The sequence below is a fragment of the Melanerpes formicivorus genome, unplaced genomic scaffold, assembly GCF_026170545.1.
Source record: "Melanerpes formicivorus ecotype bairdi unplaced genomic scaffold, bMelFor1.0.p_v2 SCAF_4, whole genome shotgun sequence".
Classification (NCBI taxonomy): Eukaryota; Metazoa; Chordata; class Aves; order Piciformes; family Picidae; genus Melanerpes; species Melanerpes formicivorus.
Genome location: NW_027142356.1, coordinates 6043684 through 6067830, shown reverse-complemented (window position 1 = coordinate 6067830; position 24147 = coordinate 6043684). Strand labels below are relative to the sequence as shown.

Sequence of the window (24147 nt, the reverse complement as noted above, 5' to 3'; positions counted from 1 at the left end):
TCTCCAGGACCATCAAGTCCAACTGATCACCCAACACCATCTTATCAACTAAACCATGGCACTAAGTGCCTCATGCAGTCTCCCCTTAAACACCTCCAGTGGCAGTGACTCCACCACCTCCCTGGGCATCCCACTCCAATGGCAAATAACTCTTTCTGTGAAGAACTTCTTCCTAACAGCAGGGACACTTTCAACTAGATCTTTGTGTTCCTGTACTCCAAAAATGACTCTACAAAATAGCCTCACTAGTTCTTTGCTCTCTGCACACTGGATTTCATATCAGATCTGTGAAGGTTTGGCAGGTTTTTTTGGCTTCTTTTTGGTTGGTTGGTTTTAGGCTGGTGTTTTGTTTTATTTGGGGTTTGTTTGTTGTGGTGGTGGGGTTTTTTTTTCCCAATTTGGTTGATTGGTGGTTGTTTTTTGTTATCTTTTATTCCTAATATCAATCCTTAGAAGTTTTATCTATCATATGAAAGTCATGAAGGGCCCTCTGTACCTCATGTCAGCAAAAGTGAAGTTGTAGCACCATTTGTAATGTCACAGGAGTTAACAGGGGTCTAGAGAACCTACGATAGGGTGAGAGTGGCAAGACAGTACTTAAGAGGTGGCATACATCCAAAACTGCTATTTATTAGATATCCTTTCAATGTGTCACACTGAAACACTTAATCACACACCTATGTGAAGCACTTTGTTGGAATACAAGAGTGCCATTTCATAGCAAAAATAATTTTCTCTATATATATGAAGAAGCAACATCAGTGTATCCAGCCTGAAGGTTCACGTCTTCTAATGGTAAGCTTTCACTAGTTCAACTTCTACTTTTCACTTCCATTTTCTCACCTCCTCCTCTCAACTGTCTTTGTTCTGAATCTCACTAATTTCTTTTGCCTGGTTTCCAGCTGTTGTAAGTGGTTTAGGTCAGAAATATAGATGAAGAGGGAAAATTCTTATGACCATATTTGCCCTCTTCCCGTCACACAAGTTCCTCCATCCTCCAATTTTGTTTGATCTAAGCTTGTGGTCTAATTTATCTTCTCATTTTAAAACTAAGTAAGAAGTGTATCATGTGATCTTATCAAATAGCAATCTGCCATGGTATTGTCAAACCTGTTCAGTTCTGGGCCTCTCACTACAAGCGAGACATTGAGGTGCTGGAGCATGTTCAGAGAAGGGCAATGAGGCTGGTGAAGGGGCTGGAGCACATGGCCTACAAGGAGCATCTGAGGGAGTTGGGGCTGTTCAATCTGGAGAAGAGGAGGCTATGGGGAGACATCATCACTCTCTACAACTACCTGAAGGGAGGCTGGAGTGAGGAGAGGGCAGCCTCTTCTCCTTGGTGGCAAGTGACAGGACTAGAGGAAATGGTTTCAAGCTGCAGCAGAGGAGGTTCAGGCTGAATGCTAGGCAATACTTCCACACAGAGAGGGTTCTCAAATATTGGAATGGTCTGTCCAGGGCACTGGTGGAGTCACTATCCCTGAAGGTGTTTAAGCAGCATGTGGATCTGACACTTAAGGACAAGGTTTAGTGCTGGGTGGAGGGCTGGACTGGATGATCTTTGAGGTTTCTTCCAACCAGATGCATTCTGTGAGAAGCTGTGCTGCAAGGGATGACAAAGAACACTCAGGCTGCAAAAGGAAAAAGGTTACAAAAACATGCTTCCTCTTGCACCATTCCTTTCACCTATAAAAGGCAAACAGTGTCATGAAAGCTGTGCTCTCTTGGGATGGAAGCTGTGTTACCGGACCAGCCTGTGCTGACTCGGATGACGAGATATTCCACATTCTCCTCTCTTGCGCAAACAATGTGAACTGCAGTGGGGAATTCCCCAAACTCACACCAGATGTGATCAGCTACAGGACTTTCAGACTGCGCTGCAAAGGTGGTCCCTTTAGCAGTAACACAATGGGGACTAATGGCAGCTTTCCAGTACCTGAAGGGGGCCTACAAGAAGGATGGACAGAAGCTGTTTACAAAGGCCTGCAGGGACAGGATGAGGGGCAACGGCTTCAAACTAGAGAAGAGCAGATTTAGATTGGATGTTAAGAACAAGTTCTTTACTGTGAGGGTAGTGGAACACTGGCACAGGTTGCCCAGGGAGGTGGTTGAGGACCCGTCCCTGGAAATATTCAAGGTGAGGCTTGACAAGGCCCTGGGCAGCCTGATCTAATTGGGGATGTCCCTGCTGACTGCGGGGAGGTCAGACTGGATGACCTTTGGAGGTTCCTTCCAGCCCAGACCATTCTGTGAGTCTATGATTGGGAAAAGACATGACTCCAGAAATAATCAGAGAAAATTCAGTGTATTGGTTTCCTTCTCATTTACCCACAATGCTTAAATACTTGGGTAGATTTAACGTAGTAGTTCATGAAAGAGGCAACATGTTTTTATCATGTTCTGATTTGATCTACCTTCTCAGTAGGCATTAGCTCCACCTACAACTTGCTCTCACCAGCTCTCACATTCTCAGTATAACCTAGAATAGCCCAGCAAGTACCAGGTGCTCCAAACCTAGCAGAGAGTTAATATATGCCCTGTGCTGTATATTCACCCACATTGCTGTCAACTTTCCATGTTGGTGATCAGCTGACCTGGTAAAGTAAGAGGATATCCTTACCAACTCTACTTTCTCTGAGAAGTAAAGAAAAGGAGTCTACCACTTTGTACTTCTTCACACCTTTAACTTCTTTGCTTTACTGTAGTAAAGCAGAGTTGTAAAATGTTCTGCTTCAAATCCCACCCCTCCAAAAGTATATGAATCTTACAGCTGTTCCTTATTTGAATTACCCTTCCCTATTCACTTTTCTGCCACTAATTCTTCCCACCCAGGCCTCCCTGTGTCCCCCAGTGCTGCTCCTCCAGCCCATGCTCCCTGTGAAAAAGTAACCACAGCCTCCTCCCATAAAAAACAAAACTAACTGGCAGACAAGATGGGCAAGTCGCATCAGACAGGGAGCGAGGACTGTTGCAATCTTTGGCCGCCTTTTTCACTCCTTGGGTTTTGCTTGTGAGTGAGGCTGACATCCTTGTAACGGCTCTGAACCATCCATTGCTCTCACTGCCAAAGCCTGAGGGCCCTGAGGCAGCCTCCAGGGTACATCAAGGAGTAACTGGCATGGTACCTGGGGTGGTATCTCCCTGGCTAGGGCACAGGCTGAGCTACAAGGTGATGGCCAAAGGGATGGGGCAGCTCTGCAGTGGAGGAGCACAGGCAGCTCTGAGGACAAGCCCTTGGTTTGGTGGTCCCTTGAAACGCAGGAAAGTGACATGGCACAACCAGCTCTTCCTCACGGAGGAGGTTTCAACGTCGCAGACCTTCTCGGAATGAAGCTGTAGCCCCATCTCTAGCTCTCCACTGTACATGAAACCTTTGCCTGCAGTAAAGGTTTACTAGCTCTCGTTTATGCCTCCCACTCACTTGCACACACCAACATCACACACGCCAGCTCTGTACTGGGAAGCCAGCCGCGGGTACAGGCACTGGGCTCTCTGCGAGGCTGCATACCACCCACGGCGCCCTTCCGCGGTCCCCTCAAAGCAACCCCCAGGGTTATCTTGTTCCTCCCTTTGTTACCAAATTCAGCAGCAGGAACCAGCAGCTCATATCCGAGGCTGCACTTCGCGCCGGGACCCCCGCATCCCCCAGCCTCCTCCGGGGCCGCTTACCCCAGTGCCTCCAGCTGCTCGTCCAGCGGCGCGGCTCGACCCGGCTCCTGACTGTGGGTCATCGCCTCGCCGCCGCCGGGGGCCGACGGCTGCCCGCGGCCGTCTCCGCGGGCCACTGAGGAAGTGTTCGGATGGGGCGGCGGCGGCAGGGCGGCACTCCGGGCGGGTACGGTCCCGCCTCGCCGCTGCCGAGTGCCCCGACGACGAGGAAGCGACCCTTCCTCGGGGCTTTTCGGGGGCCCTCCAGCCCCTAGACTCTCAGCAGAAGTGCCCACAGCGCCCCGGGTAGCCAATGGTGTGCTACGGCTCTCCTGTAGTGGAACTAATTTGGTTTATTCCAGGAATAATTAATAGTTCAAATTAAGCTTTACATCCTAGAAGTTCATGTTCTGAGGCGTTACATGGACGTTCATTTTTCTCTTGCAGTGGATGCCCCTCACCTCTCCCGGGTTTGTGAAAGTACTCAGTAAGAATATCCGTGGAGTCTTCCGGTTTATGGTGAAATTTGTGTTTATGCTGTGTTAGGTGCTTGCTACTGTAGCCATCCAGCCCTAAGAGCACCATGGAGCTTGGTGCTTGCTCCTCCGAGCGCAGCACTCTGGGACGTGGTACTGCTGCAGGGCTTGGCTGGGAAGCGGGTTGCTGCCTGCCCAGGGTCTGCTTCGCCGTGGTGCCTGGCACCCCGCCAAACTGATTTCTGTGGTCATCGTCATCACTCTCCATAGAGGCTTCAAAATGGTCAGACTATTTCTCAGAAACAGTAATACATAATGTAAAAGACTGATGAAAAGGTACTACCAAAGGGGGAATGGAGTTGTATCAAAGGACTGAACTCTGTGGATAGGAAATTTCTGAGCATTACCCAGTCTCTGTCCTTCCAGATGCTTTACTGCACACTAGAGGTTATTTCTATTCCCTAATATTTCATGGGCAGCAGTTACAGGTCTGGTTAATTCTTTGCTAAACTTCTTTGAGGAAAAGACAGGACTCTGATGTAGCAAAATAACTAGATGGCAGAATGTCATTTTCCAGGCACACACATTGAAATTTTCAACAGGCACCTGACAATAAGTTGTTTCCAGGGAAAAAAAAAAAAAAGGGGGGGGGGGGGGGGGGGGGAGTGTGTGTGTGTATTTAACTACTTATTTTCACACAAGCAATCGTTTGGAACAGGCTCATTAAACACTTGCTCTCAGGGATTCTATTTTGGAAGAGCTTTTCTAGCCTTCCCAATGGGAAAAGATTCACAGAGGTGGTGGAGTCCCCGTCCCTGGAGGCATTCAAGAGGGGATTGGATGTGGCACTTGGTGCCATGGTCTAGTCATGGGGTCTGTGTTGATAGGTTGGACTCGATGATCCTTGAGGTCTCTTCCAACCTTAGTTGTACTGTGATACTGAATTTCCATATTTCAGATCAAAGTGTCCTGCCTTTTGACCTTCTGATTGTGCTTTCCCTGGATGTAAGGGGTTCTGCTCCTGTACTTGGCTGTTCATCTTGGCAGCCAAACATTCCCTTGTAGGTACATATTTTGCAAATAAGCTGAGATAATTTTTTTTTCCCCTGTTAGGAAAAAGTAATTTAATTTTTTTTTCAGTAGGGAAAAAATTGTTAGTTCCTTCCTCCCCTCCCTTTTCGAGTTTGCTGCTTCCTCTATTGCTTATTGAAAGATTGAGATCTGTCGTTTGCAACCTGATCCCGAAATCTACAAGCGTTGGTTAAATAGGTACTTTTGGCATCTCCACGGTTTACTTGGGTATGCTGGATAGATGTATTATTGTTCTCTTGGAAACTGCTTTGGTTTTCATCAATGCTGAATCCACCACTCCAGGTTTTCTTGATTGTCTGTGTTATTGAAAGAGGCAGGAAAGCAGTTCTCAAAATTTTGGGTTGTAGAGGAAAAAAGAGAGAAAGAAAAAAAGAGTAAATAAATTCCAAACAACAAAGAGCCACAAGTACATTTTGGTGAATAATTCTAATGACATCACAAATTGTCTTGGAAGTTCAGTGTTGAAGTCTCCAAGCCCTTCTGTACCTCAGTGTGTTTTGTGCATCCGTGTGTCGTGGTGGGACAGGGTTCCCATCTGGCAGCAGATGCTTCCTCTTACTCTGCACCTAAGAGTGCAACATTTCCTCTTCATGTGCAGAACTAAATTAGAAGCAGAATTTGTGCTCTTCTGCAGCGTGGATCAGCCTTCCCTTTAATGAACTGTTTAATTTTTTTGGGTTTCACTTACATTAGGCCCAGGACCGGAAGGCTACAGATTGCCAGCTTGCATTTCCCGAAATCCAACATACTGTAGCATCAGGAGTTTGGTCCTTTTTGTGTCGTTTCCCAAGTGTGAGCATCGCCGTTGCAGGACTCGGCTCGGTGTCCGCTTTGAGCGCTGCACAGAGCAGACCTGTAGATAGCAGCAGCGCTCTAGCGCTTGCTGCTCATCCCGCAGCGCTGTTGAGCACAAAGCACCCTCGAAGGAAACAGCAGCATACGGTGCCTTTTTGATATTCAGTGGGTAGTTTAGTTTTCTTCTCACCTATTCATATCTGTAAGTCATCACAAAAAGGAGGGGAGAGGAGAGGGAGAGGAGAGGAGGAAAAAAGTCTTGGAATCTTGCAGTCTTGCTTGCATAGCAACCCTGTCTTTTGAGGACAAACAAAAAGCAAACCCCAAGCCCTACAGTTTTAACTTCAGGTCTGAAAGAAAACTATGGCCACCAAAATAAGGAGCAGAAGGCCAAGCATGATTGAAACATATGTAATTGTTCCTTGTCTTACAGACTTCAAACTCCACTAAATGCTTTACATTCAGCTACCAGGTCTCTCAGAACTAGCAGGTGCTTCCTTTTAGGACGCTGCATTTGGAGGTGATGTGCTTAGGTCTGGGCTGAAATTGTGAGAGGTCTAAGCAAGGTTATATTGTATGTCCCTCAAGTGGTCAGGTCCCAAGATCATGATGGTTCTTCCATGTTTCTACAGGGCAACTGCTTCAAACCTTCTGGAAGTTTTAATTTTTCCACATTACTGTAATTTTGTACTTGAGTTTCAAGATATATTACTGTAATAAAGGAGAGTTTGTCTTACACAGCCTTGGCAGCTGATGAATTTGGTGAAGAAACAAGATTGCCACAAAAATATAACTAAATAACTCAGAATCACAGAATCACTGAGGCTGGAAAAGGCCTCCGAGATCATCAAGCCCAGCCTATGACTATTCTATTCTAACACCACCACATCAGCTAAACCATGCCACATCCAATCTTTTCTTAAACACTTCCAGTGATGGTGTCTCCACCTCCTCCCTGGGCAGTCCATTCCAGTGCCTAATCAGCCCTTCTGTGAGGAAGTGCTTCCTAATATCCAAGCTAAACCTCGCCTGGCACAGCTTCATACCATGACCTCTTGTCCTGTCACAAGAGCCCAACCCCCACCTGACTGCAACTTCCTTTTAGGTAGTTGTAGAGTCATAAGGTCCCCTCTAAGTCTCCTCCAGGCTGCAGACCCCAGCTCCCTCAGCCTTTCCTCATATGACTTTCCCTCCAGCCCCTTCACCAGACTCATCACTCTCCTCCAGTAAATTGACAGAACTTTGCAGGAATTGAATCTTCTTTCCTTTTACCATTTCACTTCACCTTCTAATAATCTAAATAGATTATAGTCAGCTGTGAACCACCCAAACAAACCCTAAAAGGAGTGTTTTCATCCTAATGAATCTGTACAGAATGGAAATCTCCCAAAACCATTGTTAACATTCTTGGGACGAGGGCCAGCTTGGGATGGAGCTGTTGCACACTGAGTTTGGAGCTGCAGAATGGGGTTTGTCACACAGCTGAGCAGCATCAGATGTGAGGCAACATGCTGTGTCAGACAGCCTTTAGCAACTCCTATAGCTTTACTCTGGTCAGCAGGAGAAGCTCCCAGGAACAGTGGTCACCTGCAGAGCACAGGTTTCCTTTACAACACAGTTTGCAATCAATTTCCTGTTAAGGTAATTGCATCTGACAATTCTGCAGGGTCCAAGAGATCTAATCCTTATTACACTCAAGTGTGATCGTGTGGGATACTATGAAACCCGCTAAGGCAACTACAGAACTCTTGCACACAGAATACAAGCTAATATCACCTTCTGCAATTATTTGTTTCTTGGCTTCTAAATGTGTCACAGATTGTCTTGGAGTGTTCATGGAAAACATTTTGTTGTTGAAAAACACTTGACATACTTGTTATCAGCATAGTGATAGGCTTCTTGTGTGGATTTCTGAGGAGCATTAGGCATGTTTATTTAATGTGTTCCAAATTTCCATAGTCAAGACATTTTTAAAACATTCCAGCTCACCTTACATTGTCTTCAATCTCTTCAGATAGGGAGTGCAGAACAGAGGTGAGAAAAGAGACATGAGCTTGCAGGATCACAGAATATTAGGAATTGGAAAGGGCCTCTGGAGACCTCTGAAGGTCCAACCCCCCTGACAGAGCACAACCATACCATCTAGCACAGGTCACCCAGGATCTCGTCCAGATGGGTCTGGAAAGTCTCCAGAGAAGGAGACTCCACAACCTTTCTGGGGAGCCTGTTCCAGTGCTCTGTGACCCTTACAGTAAAGAAGCTCTTTCTCATGTTGAGGTGGAACTTCCTGTGCAGTTTATATCCATTGCCCTTTGTCCTATCACAGGACACAAGTGAACAGAGGCTGCCTCTTCCTTCCTGACACCCAGCCCTCAGACATTTATAGACATTTGTTAGATCCCCTCCTAGTCTTCTCCTCTCCAGACTGAACAGCCCCAGGTCTCTCAGCCTTTCCTCACAGGGCAGGGCTCCAGTCCTTCACCACCCTTGTAGCCCTGATTTTCCAGCTTCTTAAGTATAAGAGCCTTGAAGACAAGTTGACGATGCCCTATTATATCCTACAGTCTGGGCTGGGTAGTTGTGATACTGTGGAGGCTCATTCCCCAGACCTAGAGTATGACCATATCTCCACCTAGGTATGCCAAAAGATGCGACAGCCACATCCTCCTAAGCCTCTGCAGAGTTTCCTTCTTCGCAGAAGAATTTGCTCTCTTCACAGAAAGAGTGAGTGGCCTTTGGAATGGGCTGCCCAGGGAGGTGGAGACTGGATGAGGCACTTAGTGCTGTGGCTTAGTTGATTAGATGGTGCTGGGTGATAGGTTGGACTTGATCTTGAAGGTCTTTTCCAACCTGGTTAATTCTGTATCTGTAACTTAAAAAGGGACATGGAAATCAGTACATGACTGTTCCCTCTATGTTTGTCATTTTTTAACTAGTCCTTGTTTGCTGTGCACATAACCAAGCTCTGGATCATGTGTGTTTTGAGATGATAGTGAGAGATTAAATGCCTCTAGTTAGAACAGCTGTGTTGTTACACAGGGTCCAGTTTTCACAGATTTAATAATGTGGATAATGACATGAAGATTACACTTTCCCAGTTTTAGTTCTACAAGGAAAACTTTTTAGGAACTTGCCTAGTCCACTTTTTAATGTCCCTATATGCTCAAAGTCTTCAACATGCAGAGCTATAGGCTGGGGTCGGAGTGGCTGGAGAGCTCCCAAACAGAGAGGGACCTGGGTGTGCTGATCGACAGCCACCTGAATATGAGTCAGCAGTGTGCCCAGGTGGCCAGGAGAGCCAATAGCATCCTGGCCTGCATTAGGAATAGTGTGGCCAGCAGGAGCAGGGAGGTCATAGTGCCCCTGTACTCTGCTTTGGTTAGGCCGCACCTTGAGTACTGTGTCCAGTTCTGGGCCCCTCAGTTTAAGAAGGACATCGAAACACTTGAACGTGTCCAGAGAAGGGCAACAAGGCTGGGGAGAGGCCTTGAACACAAGCCCTATGAGGAGAGGCTGAGGGAGCTGGGATTGTTTAGCCTGGAGAAGAGGAGGCTCAGGGGTGACCTCATTGCCCTCTACAACTACCTGAAGGGTGGTTGTAGCCAGGAAGGGCTTGGCCTCTTCTCCCAGGCAACCAGCACCAGAACAAGAGGACACAGTCTCAAGCTGCGCCAGGGGAGGTTTAGACTCAAGGTGAGGAGGAAGTTCTTCACCGAGCGAGTCATTCGTCATTGGAACGGGTTGCCCAGGGAGGTGGTTGAGTCATCGACCCTGGAGGCGTTCAAGGGGAGATTGGACGTGGCACTTGGTGCCATGGTCTAGTCATGGGGTCTGTGTTGATAGGTTGGACTCGATGATCCTCGAGGTCCTTTCCAACCTAAGTGATACTGTGATACTGTAACATGTGTGGTAGGTTGAAATTACCCCCACCATACAATTTGCCAGAGCAGTTCAGTTGAAAGCAAATGAAGCTCCATTTACAAGCAAAACTGCAATCTAGAAACACGAAAAGCAATGAATATGCACAAAACATACAATGTTTACATATATTTACAATTTATAAACAACACCCACACACAACAACACATACCCCACACACACACAAGCAGGTGGTTACCAGCAGCTTCTCCCTCTCCCCCATCCTTCCCCCCTGTACATGGGACAAGGGAAAGAGAAGAGCAGAGCTTGTTAGTGCTTAGCCACAACAGAGAAATGCAGCCAAGGTCAGGAACAGCTAAGCAAAAGCCAGCTAGTGTCTGCTAGAGCGAGGAAGCAGAGTCAGTTTACACAACTAACTTTGTTAGTTACCAGGCCAATGGGATTATTTAGACCTTATCATTATTTTCCCTTTTACATCCAATGGTAATTTATTTGCATTCTACCACTTCCTGTTCAAGATGGGTGGAAAATTTTCTAGGCACAGCCTAAAACTGCCACACCATGTCTTTCAGGTCTCTTCACAGACACAGCCCAAGTTTCTTTCAGACTTGCACCTTAAAGGGATGCCATTCTCTCTGAATAGATGGTGTATGTTGCAAGTGCTTTTGCTGTCCAGCCAAACCCCAAGATAATCTCACAAAATAAGCCCAGACACATAGAAATTATTTGCAAATGAGAAATTCAGTGGCTGTTCATGGCAGCATGCACGGAAAGGTAGAGAGCAGGTCTTGTTGTCAAAGGCCAGGGTGAGGGGTGTAGATGGAGTCAGGCAACACTTCTTGTGGCCCATGTGGTTCCTTCAGTGACCTACTGGTGGTCAGGTCTCTGTCCAGGAGGCATTGTGCCTTTCTGGTATGTCTGTGCACTGTGATTACCCAGTAATTAAAGATGTAGAGAGGAGGAGGTGGTGGCTCTCCAGACTCCCTTGAATCTGGGTCCATGCTGTAACGATCTGTTGTTGGGAGCAGCATCAGACTTGTAGACCTGAACATCCTCACACTCAGAGTCCAAAGAGGGGTTCCTGCTCCTTTCCTGCCTCCTTGTGAAGCCAAGCCATAGCTCTGTCTTATTACAGCACATTTACATAAGCGATTGTTTTGTTTCATTTTTTGTTTAAGTGCTGGGGTTTTTTTTCATTATGAAATTTACCACTTTGGGGTTTTTTGCAGCTTCAAAGTCTGGCTTCGTGTAACACATGAAATGTATCCATACCCTGTCAAATTTGATACCCCTACCACTTTCTGCAACTATTTATGGATACAGGGACAAAATTCATGAGTTTGTCATGACTCATATGAGTTTGTCAGAACCTGACAAAGTTGAGTCGAAGGGAGCTAGAGAGAAAAATATTGTACCCAAGTACAATTATTATGTCAGTAGCTCGGAAAATGTTACATCACTTTGCATTCTGTGGCTGAGATAAGCAGGATACTGAGAATCTGGGTCAAAAAGGGAGTGTAAATCACTTTCTAAGGACAGTGATTGAAGTTGTAGTGTCTTTTCCTTGCTGGGGAAATGTGAGTTAATATGCTGCTCACATCTGTGTAATAGAAACCCAGAAGGGATCTTGCTGGACTTATGGATGCCAGGCATTTTCCAGAGCCTTGTCAAAAGCTCAGTTCATTGCCAGTTGCTAATTTAAAGATACTCAACGTGCTACAGTAGGACTTGCTTTTTCTTCCCCCTCCTCCCCCCCCCCCCCCCCCCCAATAGATAAGAACTTAACCTTAGGGTGCAGGTGCTTTCTAATTAATATTTTATGGACCCTGATTGGTTTAATTAGTGCTCAGCATGCTGTGAACACCCAATATTGATATGTGCTTCTCTTAACAGCACATGGCATGAATGACCACTTGCAAGCCAGCAGTGGTTTCATCTTCCATTCTGTGTTGAGGCATTTCAGTGACTCTAAAAACCAATACTTTGTCACATTAACACCCAAGATCAACCACCTATTGGGGTCCAGGTTATAAATAGAGATCCTCTCCAGAAGCCTAGTCTTACCTGAGACATCCATCTGCAAGAGCTGCCAGGGATGAGCCTTGCATGCCCATTGCTGAGCGGTCACAGAGGATCTCTCCTACAAGAGAGGTTGAACATGTTATCATGCATGGTGTGCTCTCCCAGCTCAAAGAAGCTAAACCACGTGCTCTGATGTGTTTGCTGAGTGGGGAATCATGCTTGGATTGTCTGTAGAGGACTCTACTCTGCCCTGGGTAGGCTCCACCTGGAATATTGCCTCCAGATTTTTGCTCCCCAGTTCCAGAGGAACAGGGACCTACTTGAGAGAGTCCAATGGAGGGCTACCAGGATGATGAAGGGACTGGAGCACTGCCCTGTGAGGAAAGGCTGAGAGACCTGGGGCTGGTTAGTGTGGAGAAGAGAAGACTGAGAGGGGATTTAATAAATATTTATAAATATCTGAGGGCTGGGGGTCAAGAGGGAGGGGACAGGCTCTTCTCTGTTGCACTCTGTGACAGGACAAAAGGCAATGGGTATAAACTACAGCACAGGAGGTTCCACCTCAATATGAGGAGGAACTTCTTTGCTGTGAGGGTCACAAAGCACTTGAACAGGCTCCTCAGGGAGGTTGTGGAGTCTCCTTCTCTGGAGACTTTCAAGTCCTAACTGGAAGTGTTCCTGTGTGGCCTACACTAGATTCTCTGGTCCTGCTCTGGCAGGGGGTTTGGACTCAGTGATTTCCAGAGGTCCTTTCCAACCCCTTACATCCTGTGATCCTGTGAGTACAGAGCAGGGGAGGCAGGCAATCATGCTGTGTTCTTCTGCAGAGCATGTGAAACACGCCAGCCTTGCTGGGCCAGGCCTGCTGCTTTTCTGTGTTTAAACTGCAGATATTGCCCCCCTTTTTTTTCCTCAAGATGAGTGCATTCAGCCATGTAGCATAGTAGGTGGCATTAAAAAATCCCCCCATGACTATGCTGCTTCTCCATAGCTATTTATTGTACCATGGACTACAACAGCTGCACTGGGCTTCCACGTGACATACATGTCTGGTCCGTGCCAACATATCAGTCGGCCCAACAAGTCCTCTTATATTTATATTGCGACTTTCATAGCAGCAATCTCCTCCCCATACACCCCCACTTCACATGTTAAAATTAGAACCTCGAAAACCAATGCAGATAAAGATAACTCCAATGTTAAAAATCTCCAAACTGATTGACACAAGCAAGTAAGGTAGTGCAGGGGGCTGCGGGGTTTCATTTCGATGTGTCCTTGCAAGTATGACTTTGGTGCAGCAAGCTGGCTCCCTTTTGAAGGAAATGCAGCTTTCACAGAGTGGTTTCACTTTGCACACAAGCAAAAAAAAACTATGTTTTCCCTCTTGGCTAACCCAAAGGCAACTTAGCTGTGCAAGGGAGGAATGCTGCATGGCGCGCTTGCAGGCTAGCAGACGTCGTCTTCGGTTACATTACCTTGCGGCAGAACAGAGCTCGGTTGTGTTTATCTGTTGCAAAGCTGGTGTAGCTCAGACCTTGTCAACACTGTGGATGTGCTCCAAGTATAGCCACTGATCTAGTTTCATTGCAGACAGGCAAAACTAATTAAAAGGCAGTTGTAGCCTGCAATAGAGATGACTGAAATAGAAGCTATAACTGAACAAGAGGAGGATAGGAGGATTTGTGTGTGATCTGAGAGTAAACCAGTGAGAGTTTTCATGATTGAAGAAGAGTTATTATGTGTGGTGGGTTGAAATTACCCCCCCAAAATAAAATTGCCAGACTACCTCAGATGGAAGCAAATGAATAGAAATTAGTAGATTCAGATTGGATGTTAGGAAGAAGTTCTTCACCATGAGGGCAGTGGGACCCTGGAACAGGTTGCCCAGGGAGGTGGTAGCAGCCTCATCCCTGGAGGTTTTTAAGGCCAGGCTGGATGTGGCTTTGCGCAACCTGATGTAGTGTGAGGTGTCCCTGCCCATGGCAGGGGGGTTGGAACTGCATGATCTTTGAGGTCCCTTCCAACCCTGACAATTCTATGATTCTATGAAGCTGTATTGACAAGCAAAATTAGAATCTAGAAATAGGGAATGCAATGAATACATACAAAATATACAATATTTACAACTTATAAACATCACAAGAACCCCCCTGATCAAAACCAGGGGGTTACCAACAGTTTCCTCCTCTTCCCCCCATACCCCTTCTACATGGGACAAGAGAAAGAAGAGCAGAGTAGCTTGCTAGTACTTATCCACAACAAAGGAACACAGCAAGGTCAGCAGGCTTGCAGAAGCACCAGTTAGGGTGAAGGAAATGAAGAGAGCGAGTTAGCTTACACAACTAACTTTATGTAGGTTTTCAGAGCAATGGGATTTTTAGACATTATCATTATATTCCTTTTTACATCCAATGGTAATTTATTTATATTCTACCATGTTTTGCTCAAGTTCTGTGGAAAATTTTCTAGGCACCAGCCTAAACCTACCACATTATGGAAATTGAGATCTGAGATATAGGCTTGACACTGTAAAGAAAATGAAGGAGACTGTTGGAAGCATGAAGGTTGCATTGTTGTTATGGCCTGATTTGGTTTCAGGAAGTTAAGAATCTCCTCTCTGAACTCAGACACTGAGTTTGCACATGTATTCATTTAGCAGAGTCTGCTTTCTTTCCCAGTCCTGACAGACTCTGAGGTGTAATACCTGGAATTGGAATTTGGGACCTCTTGTTGGCTACCTTTATTTCTGGGCGTCTCTCCAATTTGCACACTTAGTGCATGGCGCAGGTTGGAGTGGGTTATAGTGGACTCCCAGGAAATCCTAATTTTGAGACAAGAAGTTCATAAGGTGCTAGCTCTCAAAATCATTATTTTTTGTGAATGTTAAAATGTATAAAAATAATACATTGCACACATGCAAGTCGCTACAGAAAGCATAAGAGCTTCGTACACTAAGCAGAAGACCTACCTGCCATATTTCTGTAGAGACCATAGGATCCTGCACATGCAAAGCATCCTTGCAGACCTGAGAGCCTGACTGTATATAATACAAGCAACAAACACATGAAGGATCGAAGGGGCTCTTGCCAGAGCCACAGAGGCCCGTAGCACTTTGCCAAACAAATGGTGCTATTTCACTTGATAGATCCAGAAATGTGCCATCTGAGGGCTTCACAGGGTGTGGCAGTGTCTGGCAGAGATGTGTGAGCTTTCACACTTGTGGCATCATTCAAAACTCTGCACAAAATCGCACCAGATATTGGAGCTACATAGTCAGAGTTCCAGATAAAGACAAGCAACCTGTACCACAGCTGGGAGCAGAACCCATGTGCTTATACAAGCTAATCCCCTCCTGAATTGCTAAGGAAAGTTTGTAGATTACTGGCTTCTGGGAAGGAAATGGTCTGGCAGTGGTAAGTACTGACAAGCTTTAAACTATCTTTAAACTGCGAAAATCAAGCTCAGTTTAGGAAATGCTCCTACAATTCATAGTTGTTTTAGTGCAGGTTTAATAGAAGTCTGGAGGCTTATGAGTAAATTGAAGCTCTGTAAATAAAAAAAGGCCATTGAACAAAAGCACTCTGAATAAAGAGACACAGAATTAACATGGAGATCTCAGAACAGAGCAGAATGTTTATCTCCTTCCAGTAGTGAGAATTACTTTGGCTTCTTTATTAGTTGCAAGCCCTGTCAGAGTGTTTCCAGCAAAGCTACAGACAAATAATTTATAGCAATTCAATCTGAATGTAACAAAAAGTATAGCCCCAAGAAGCTGGACAGCATTTAATCTGGGGCATGTTTTGCAAGTGATAAACTCCCATTTTAATAACAGATGCACATCCAGCATGCCTTGGAGATGTCTCACCAGCTCACAAATAGGGATCACACTCAGCATCTCCAGAAAAAAACCCCAACAAAACTGTGGAGTCAGATGCAGGGGTAGAGGTGGGGGCAGCTTAGTCGATGCCAAGAAGGAAAATGTCACTTTGATTCTTTGTCCGCTATCATGGTTACAAGAAATAACCTTGGCAGCAGCAGCCCCTGCTAGCACTTTGAAAAACAACTTTTACTTGTTTGAGATTCAAGGTGAAAACTGCTTTTTGGGGATTACAACTGGTAGGGTCTGTTTACAACTTTTGTACTGCTTCACACTGTGGCTGCTATGTTGTATCCAGCACATAGTTAAGTATTGAAGGCTTCCATTAGGATCTAAAGGGAGTGTAGCTGGTTTACACAGGGAGTCTAAAATAACCTCCTTGCAAATTAAATGGCCTGACACTAGAAAACACCTTTTTTTGTTGTTTGTTTTTTTTCTTTAACATCAGAGATCTTAGAAATACAATACACTGATGGAGAGCTGTCTCAGGGATCACAGAATCACAGAAAAATTCAGGTTGGAAAAGACCCTCAGGATTACCAAGTCCAACCCAGAACCCTACTCTACAATGTTCACACCTAAACCATATCCCCAAGCACCATATCCAAACCACCTTTAAACACATCCAGGGTTGGTTTTTCAACCACTTCCCTGGGCAGCACATATGTCCAAGCACAGGCATATATGCCACTGGTAGTAAAGCAGCAGAGGAGGAAAGAGGAAATCTTATCCAAGAGGAGCTGGGACATTCCTATTACAGTGGACACTGCCAGGTCCTTCAGACCCATACAGAGCAGATCCTCATTTACAAGAGTGTACACAAGGAAAACTGCAAGGAAAATAGAGGCTGCATCAGATCTTTCATGATCAAACCCCATGAATTCAGGGAACCCTTGTTTTGCCAGGCTGATAAATGCATTCTTCTTAGTACTTGTATTTATTCTTTTTTACTTGCACAGAAAAATTGCTGTGAGATTTGCCTTGGAAACCTGCTATAAAAGTGAGGAGAAGATGACTAGGACTGTGATATTTTGGAATTATATACTGTACTTGCATAATATTATTGAGCATGCATTGTAAATCAGACTAAGGTAAAGCAAGCTGATGCAGTGGCACCTTACACAGAGAAGGGGGCTAGGAAGGTATCGGTCAGCACCTCCCCAAAGCTCTCCCACTGTTTGTGCGTTGAGAAGCAAGGGCCTTACAAAAGTTGGACTTGATTTTGCCTGTCTGGTAGTCTACTAAAGAAGTTGGAGTGACAAACGAGCAGTGAGGGAAGGTCCCTTTAAGTGAATCCAGCCAGGAAGCACAGCTAGAAAAATGTTGTTCACCCAAAGTAGTGTCCATATACTCTTCTGAATGAATGGCCTTGCAGAAATGAGTGGTACTTACAGCACTTTCCAGTAATACCAGAGTTGAATGTTTCTTTTGTAAGGCCAGAAATGGCCTAAATTAATCAAATGGCAATAATTCTGTGAAGGCTTGCACCATAAATGCAGTCCCATTTCCACTGCAGCAGGGGAAAAGACACTCCCAAATATGATTTTACCCTCCCAAATCCAATCCTATTCTCACGAACAGCTCACTGTAGCCTTGCAGCCAAGGCATGACAGAAAGTAGTTACTGAGTATTTAATCTGCATGCTGGGCTGCTGCTGAGAAGTCCACCTCCCTGCAGAGAAGTGGAGTCAGAATATTGTTCTTGTGGGAACAGCAGCAAGTAGGTAGGCTACTGCACCCATCACAATTCTTCACAAGTAAAACAGTATCACAGAATGTTAGGGGCTGGAAGGGACCTCAAAAGATCATCCAGTCCAACCCCCCTGCCAGAGCAGGATCACCTAGAACAGATCACACAGGAATGCATCCAGGAGAGTCTTGAACATCTCCAGAGAGGGAGACTCCACAACCCACCCTGGGCAGCCTGTTCCAGTGTTCTGTCATCCTCACAGGGAAAAAAAATCTTCACGTTTCCATGGAACTTCCTATGCCTCAACTTTCACTCATTGCCCCTTGTCCTGTCATTGGGCATCACTGAGCAGAGCCTGACTCCATCCTCTTGGCACTCACCTTTACACCCTTACCCTTTTCCTGAGCAGAAAACAAAACAAAACAAAACCAAACCCAACCAAACACAACAACAACAACAACAATAAAAACCCAAACTAAACAAAGTCAAAAACAACCACCAGAACAAAGTGACCAAGTGCCCTTCCTTCTGTAGAAAAGAGGGATACTCAAACATTGCTAGACCAGGCTCTAGACTACCCTAATTCCTAAATGTGCTTGCAAAAGCTGATTGCAAAGCCCCTCTTTGGATGAGGGTTTATTCACTGTTTCAAAGATTTCATTTGGGCATAGAGAGTTATCATTTATTTATAGAGAAGCAAGATGTCAACATGCAAAGCTGATAATTCAGATTCTTACTGATTTCACAGCTGAAAGGTCCTGTTCAGTCCTGTAATGTCTGTTATGGAGAAGCTAAACATGTAACTGAGAGATGCACATCCAGCAGTTTTTCTTAAACAACTATTTCATTTCCCTCACATTAAGCAGGAGTATGTTTCAAGCTGACATCTTAGAAGACCTGTGACTGGACTTTTTGGTGAGAATGTGAACCTCTAATTCCAGCACAGCCAAGAGCCTGCTAGGGCAAAGCAGTTTCTCTTGGCATGCATTTCCCCATCCATAAGACAGAGAGGATATCTTGGTTTGTGCCTGATGGGGTTTTGGTAGCAGGAGTGGGGGCTACTGGCATGGCTCCTATAAGAAATTCCCAGAAGCTTCTATGGCTCCAAGTCAGACCCACCTTTGGCCAAGGCTGAGCCAGTCAGTGCCCCTGTGATAGCATGTTTAAGAGGGGAAAGTCTATTGGGAAAGTTTAACTGTTTTGGGAGATCTTTTGGTTTTTTTGAGAGAAGTGGGATGAGAGACAACTGTGCAGATACTCAGATCAGTGAAGAAGGAGCAAAGGAGGCAGCCAGAGCAACCTTTCCCCTTCAGCCATGGTGAGATGGCAGGCTGAGCCCTTGCAAGCCTTAGAGGTCAAGGGTGAGTCAGAACTCCATCTGCAGCCTGTGGAGAACCCCACGCTGGAGCAAGGAAAGATTTCCTTGGCTCTGAAGGAGGTCTGCTTTAGAGCAGTCTATTGCTAGGAGGATCACAGCCTGCAGAAGTGACCCACACTGGTAGAGAAAGCTTGTGGAAGGCTGTCTTCTGTGGGAGCCACATTGCTGCAGAGGAGTACTATGAGCAGTTTTGCCCGTGAGGTAGAAGAAGCAACAGAAGCAACATGGAATGAACTGGAACTGACTGCAGCCCTCATCCCCTGACCTCTGTGCTGATTGCAGGGAGGAAGTAGAAAATTGTGAGCATAGCCAGGCTTAGGAATGAGGAAGGGACATCAGGGAGAAGGTGTATTGAAGATCTACTTCTATTTATCACTGTCCTACTCTGACCAAGCCAGTGAATTGGTGGTAGCTTTGTTTAAATCAAGTTGATTTTGTTTCCCCGAGTCCATTTTCTGCCCATGCCCATAACTGGTGAATGATCTCTCTCTGTTCTTTGACTGTACCCTGAAGCCTTTTGTTGTATTTTCTCCTCCCCATCCTGTGGCAGAGGGGTAGGAGAGAGCGAGCAGCTGTGTGGGGCTTTGTTCCTGGCTGGACCTAAACCAGGGCAGATGACATCTCCGACCTCATCTGCTAAGTGCTACAGGCTGGCAAGCATGAGCCAAATCATCACTTTAGAAGATATAGTTACTGGTTTATTATACTTTATGCAATAATGCCCCATGCTGTGGTTGGATACTCGTATGAAGAACCTCGTGGGGTCAAGCAAAGTGTATATAGGCTGTTAAAGGGGTAAAGTGGGGCAGAAAAAATGGTTCTTTTAACCATCCCAACCTCCACTCCGTGGCAAGGCATTGCTGAGGACAGCTGAAGGAGATGCACTGAATCAGCATGTCTCTCAGCTGCTTTGGCCACTCGCCCTCCTCGCCCACTCTTTGGGTTTCCCTGGCTATTGCTCGGTCTGTATTTATACCGCGCTCCTCAGATACTGCAGTGGTCGCCGTGGTATAAATACTGCTGGACAGCTGGATACCACTCTCATCACTGAGAGGGCTGACTACAGTACAAATACAATTTAGCAGTGGGTTTCTGTATCTCGTGGAGTCCCTCAGGGGTCAGTACTGGGACCAGCGCTCTTCAATATATTCATCAATGACCTGGATGAGGTCACATAGAGCACTGTCAGCAAGTTTGCCAATGACACCAAACTGGGTGGAATGTCTGACACACCAGAGGGCTGTGCTGCCATTCAGTGGGACCTAGACAGGCTGGAGAGTTGGGCAGGGAGAAGTTTAATGAAGTTCAGCAAAGGCAAGTGTAAAGTCTTGCACCTGGGAAAAAGCAACCCCATGGATCAGCATAGGTTGGGGACTGACCTGTTGGAGAGCAGTGAAGGGGAAAAGGGAGAGTTTTGGGCTGCTTTCTGACAACACAACTCCTTGAACTGCTGAATTCCCACCTTGGGATTTTGTGTCTGTATCTACACTGAGCGGAGTTAGGATAAACTTAGGGCAAATCTCTTCTTACTGACTGACAGCATCATTTGGGGCTATGTCATGGTAGACATGAACTGTAAGGCTTGCTGCTTCCACAGCATCTTTGCACTCCTGGAGGGCACAGGGTTTCATAGCCCTGGTAACATAGCTATTTTGTTTCTTGGCCAAAATTTGTTCCATTCCAGGTGATGCAGAATGCAGGCTTGAGGTAGTCCTACTCCATCCACCTCTGTTTTTGCAAGTGTACATCTGGGGTTTATCAGGGAATCTAGTCACAGTCATCCCAGGAAGGATGTCACAGGCTGCTGGATGGTAATGGTGATAGTGATGATCAGGGCAGGTGGCTTAAACAGAGGGGTACCCTGGTTTTAGCTGCATGTCCACTGTTTTTTGTACTTCATAGGTTCAGGGTATATAAAGATTAGTATGAGAAGAAAGTTTCAGTGAGTAATGGGCCCATTGCACATGTGCTGAGCTTCTCATCCACTTCTGTGCCAGCTTATTCCATGATGATATATATGTGAGGCTTCCTCTACACAGGAAAACATGTGTGAAACATAACAAAGTTAGAGGAAAAGAAATAACACACAGTTCTGCTTTAGATCTCCAGAAGTGTCCCCAAGAAGGGCTGATATAAAACACTGGTTCTATTTTGGATAGAAGAGCTGTCACACACAAGAATTCAGGAGGGTGATTCCTGGTTTATTGACTAAAAGTCTTACACTCTTCTCTCCAACATCACTAAAATTTATTGGTTCTGTTAATGTAGTTGAGGAACTCCACAGTTCAAGAAAGAAACCAAGGCAGTTTTCAGTGAAGCTGATTATGTGTTGAAAAAGCTCAACTTTTTCTCCCTGGTCCTACAATCACAAAGCCAAATGCAAAACTGCAGGAGTAGACCACCCATTTAGTTTTGCACTGAGGTGTCTGTGGGGGCAAGCCAGAGAACTGTATTTCAATTTCTGCTCTCTGAGTTCCTTTTAATTGAGCATTAAAGAGAAAGGCAACCACTGTATGTACAAATGAAGGCACAATTTGGTGAGTAAATATAATTTCAATATAGTTGTATGGAATAGAGTAAGTCTAGAAGGAGCAGATGGGAGTAGAGGTAGCAGTAACAGTTTCCAGGTTTTGTGAAGAGTATAAAAGAGTCATGAAACAAGTCCTGCACTTGGGTCACAACAACACCAAGCAGTGCTACAGGCTTGGGGCAGTGTGGCTGGAAAGCTGTCTAGCAGAAAGGAACCTGGGGGTTCTAATGGACAAGCAGCTGAATATGAGCCAGCAGTGTGCCCACGTGGCCAAGAAAGCCAATGGCATCCTGGCTGGGTTTAGAAATACTGTGTCCAGCAGGAGTAGGAAGGTGATTGTCCCCTTGTACTCAGCTCTGATGAGGCCACACCACGAGTATTGTGTCCAGTTTTAGGCACCTGAATACAAGAGAGATGTGGAGGTGCTGGAGCCAGTGCAGAGGAAGACAAAGAAGCTGGGGAAGAGCCTGGAGAATAAATCTGATGAAGAGCAACTGAAGGAGCTGGGGATGGTTAGTTTGGAAAAGAGGAGACTGAGGGCAGACCTCATTGCTCTCTACAACTACCTGAAAGGACTTTGTGGAGAGGCTGGTGCTGGTCTCTTCTCACATGTAATTAGTGACAGAACAAGAGGGAATGGCCTCAAGCTACAACTGAGTAGGTTTAGACTGGGCATTAGGAAGAATTTTTCCACAGCAAGAGTGATCAGGAATTGCAATGTTCTGTCCAGGGAGGTGGTTGAGTCACCAAGCCTGGATGTGTTTCAAGGTAGTTTGGATGTGGTGCTTGAGGATATGGTTTAGGGGTGACCCTTGTAGAGTAGGGTTCTGGGTTGGACTTGGTGATCCTGAGGGTCTTTCCCAACCTGAATATTTCTGTGATTCTGTGCTTTCCAGGTGATGCTCCACTAGGTGATTGCTCTGAATCCCCTCCCTTCCTCCTGGGACAGCTATTTTCTTAGAAGAAAGTGTCTGACAGATATTTCAGGAGTGTCCAGGAAAAAGCAGCAAGTGGGTGCCAGTGTGGGATTCTCCACATTGCTTCCCATGGGTCAGAGAGGCTCATGGAAGCCCTCTGCCTTTGCTCCCCATTAAAGGCTGCACAGGTTGGCATCTAGAGATAGCACCCAGTAGTGTTTCCTCCTGCAGTCCTGTGGAGTCAGTTGGCTGAAGGAGCACATGTTTGGAGAGAAAGGGCAGGAGGAACTGGAGTCAAGAAGACATTTTAGCTCAGTCACAATTTTCCAGTAGAGTACATCTTTTTGATGTTCTGAAAAGGTGGTAACATCTTACTTCTTCTAGCTTCTACTTTTAGCTTTAAAAAGCAATGTTTCCCCCCAGCTGAAAAATATGGAGACATTCTTCTCACACTGAAATACTTTATTCCAAATGTTTTTCCACTAGTTCTTTTGCCCTGGGGGTTCACACTTCATTCAAACATTGCAGATGTCTGCAGCCTTGCATATGGGGCTCCACTGTCTTAAAAACCAACTGCCTCTTGACAGTCCAGGCCTTTTGAAACCAAGAATAAGCTGTTCTCCTCAGCTTCTGTAGATACAAAGCATGAAACAACAAAACCAAAGCCTTTCTGTGGCACTAAGAAAATAATAGCAGCATCAGAGGAAGTGAAAGAGTGGAGGACAGATAATAGTTTCCTAAACACACTCCCTTTTCCACCTTTTTTAAACTTCTTAACCAACTCTTTCACTGTACTTTAAATGCCTTTACCACTTTCATTTGAAGGCTTAGTGAAGGAGAAAAATTGTTGCTGAAAGAAGACATGCAGGCAGTGGCATTTGATTTTTGTTTTCTTTAACTAAGCATCAGAAAAGCATCTTGTTCCTTCTTACTTTAAGGTAGATAAAATATCTCTAATTCTGAAACTGTTAGGTAGAAAAATTATGTGTGATTGATTTGTGCTTTGAGATACCATTAGGGTAAAAAGCCTACGGAGATACCACATGGGGAAAGAGCCTTTTATGTCACTCAAGCTTTCTGAGGTGAGAGGTGGAAATGATGCTCTGGAGATGTGTTTCTGTAATGCCAGCAGAACGAAAACAGATGAGAGCAGCCCCAGGTACTGAAGCGACACACCAGCTCCCTTATTGGGCTCAGGTGCTGGGAGCAGGTTGTGAGGAGCCTGGATACATGGGGACAAAGAAAGGCTTGGGTGTCTTCTTTCAGCATAGGACACGCAGTGTCAAACTTGCAAGCAAACGGGCAGGAGCCAGACAACCTAGTGAAAGGGTAGATAGGAACTAAAAATACTGAAGATGTGATGGAAGAAGAAGAAAATCAGAAGTGGTGACAGGCAGGTAGTAAAAAGGAAAGCCCGGAGCCTAGTTGTAGTCCTAGCAAGTACTTTGTGTGGACTATATTTAAATGGCTCTCAGTATCTGTGGGTCAGGGTATAAACACCTGCTCCTCCTCAAGCCTAGTGTCATTGAGGAGAAAAACAAAATGGGAATTGGTAAGCACATGTCAATCTAGGGGTTCCTAACGCAATCTACATGTTAAGAATATCAGCTGGATTTGCTTCTCGTTTTGAGTTGGAATTAGTGTTACCATTTCCAGAATGGTGGTAAGGACTGTTATCTCTTTATTGGAATAAGAATAAAAATCTTAGGCTTAATTAAAATTAGAGAGCTCCTTAATCTTAACACTGAGTCTCTAGAGCAGTATACAATCTGTGGTGGAGAAACACCAGTAAGCAGAGGCCAGTGGAAGCTGTTTGATGTAGGTATAGGCCTGCCTGCAAGGTG

The 24147-nt window shown here is 45.5% G+C and overlaps 1 protein-coding gene across 2 annotated transcripts in view; it reads right to left on the bottom strand.

The window, feature by feature from the left end:
- DAPP1 (dual adaptor of phosphotyrosine and 3-phosphoinositides 1) overlaps positions 1 to 24147 on the bottom strand; it is a 65289-nt gene that overhangs the window by 20494 nt on the left and 20648 nt on the right. The window contains exon 3 of one of the 2 annotated variants that reach the window (XM_068136813.1): positions 11955 to 12030. In XM_068136813.1, coding sequence (XP_067992914.1) covers positions 11955 to 12004 — 50 coding nt within the window. In that variant the 5' untranslated portion in view covers positions 12005 to 12030. Of the gene's footprint in view, positions 1 to 3669; positions 3770 to 11954; positions 12031 to 24147 lie in introns of those variants that run through there. The other variant, XM_068136812.1, reaches the window with a different exon arrangement.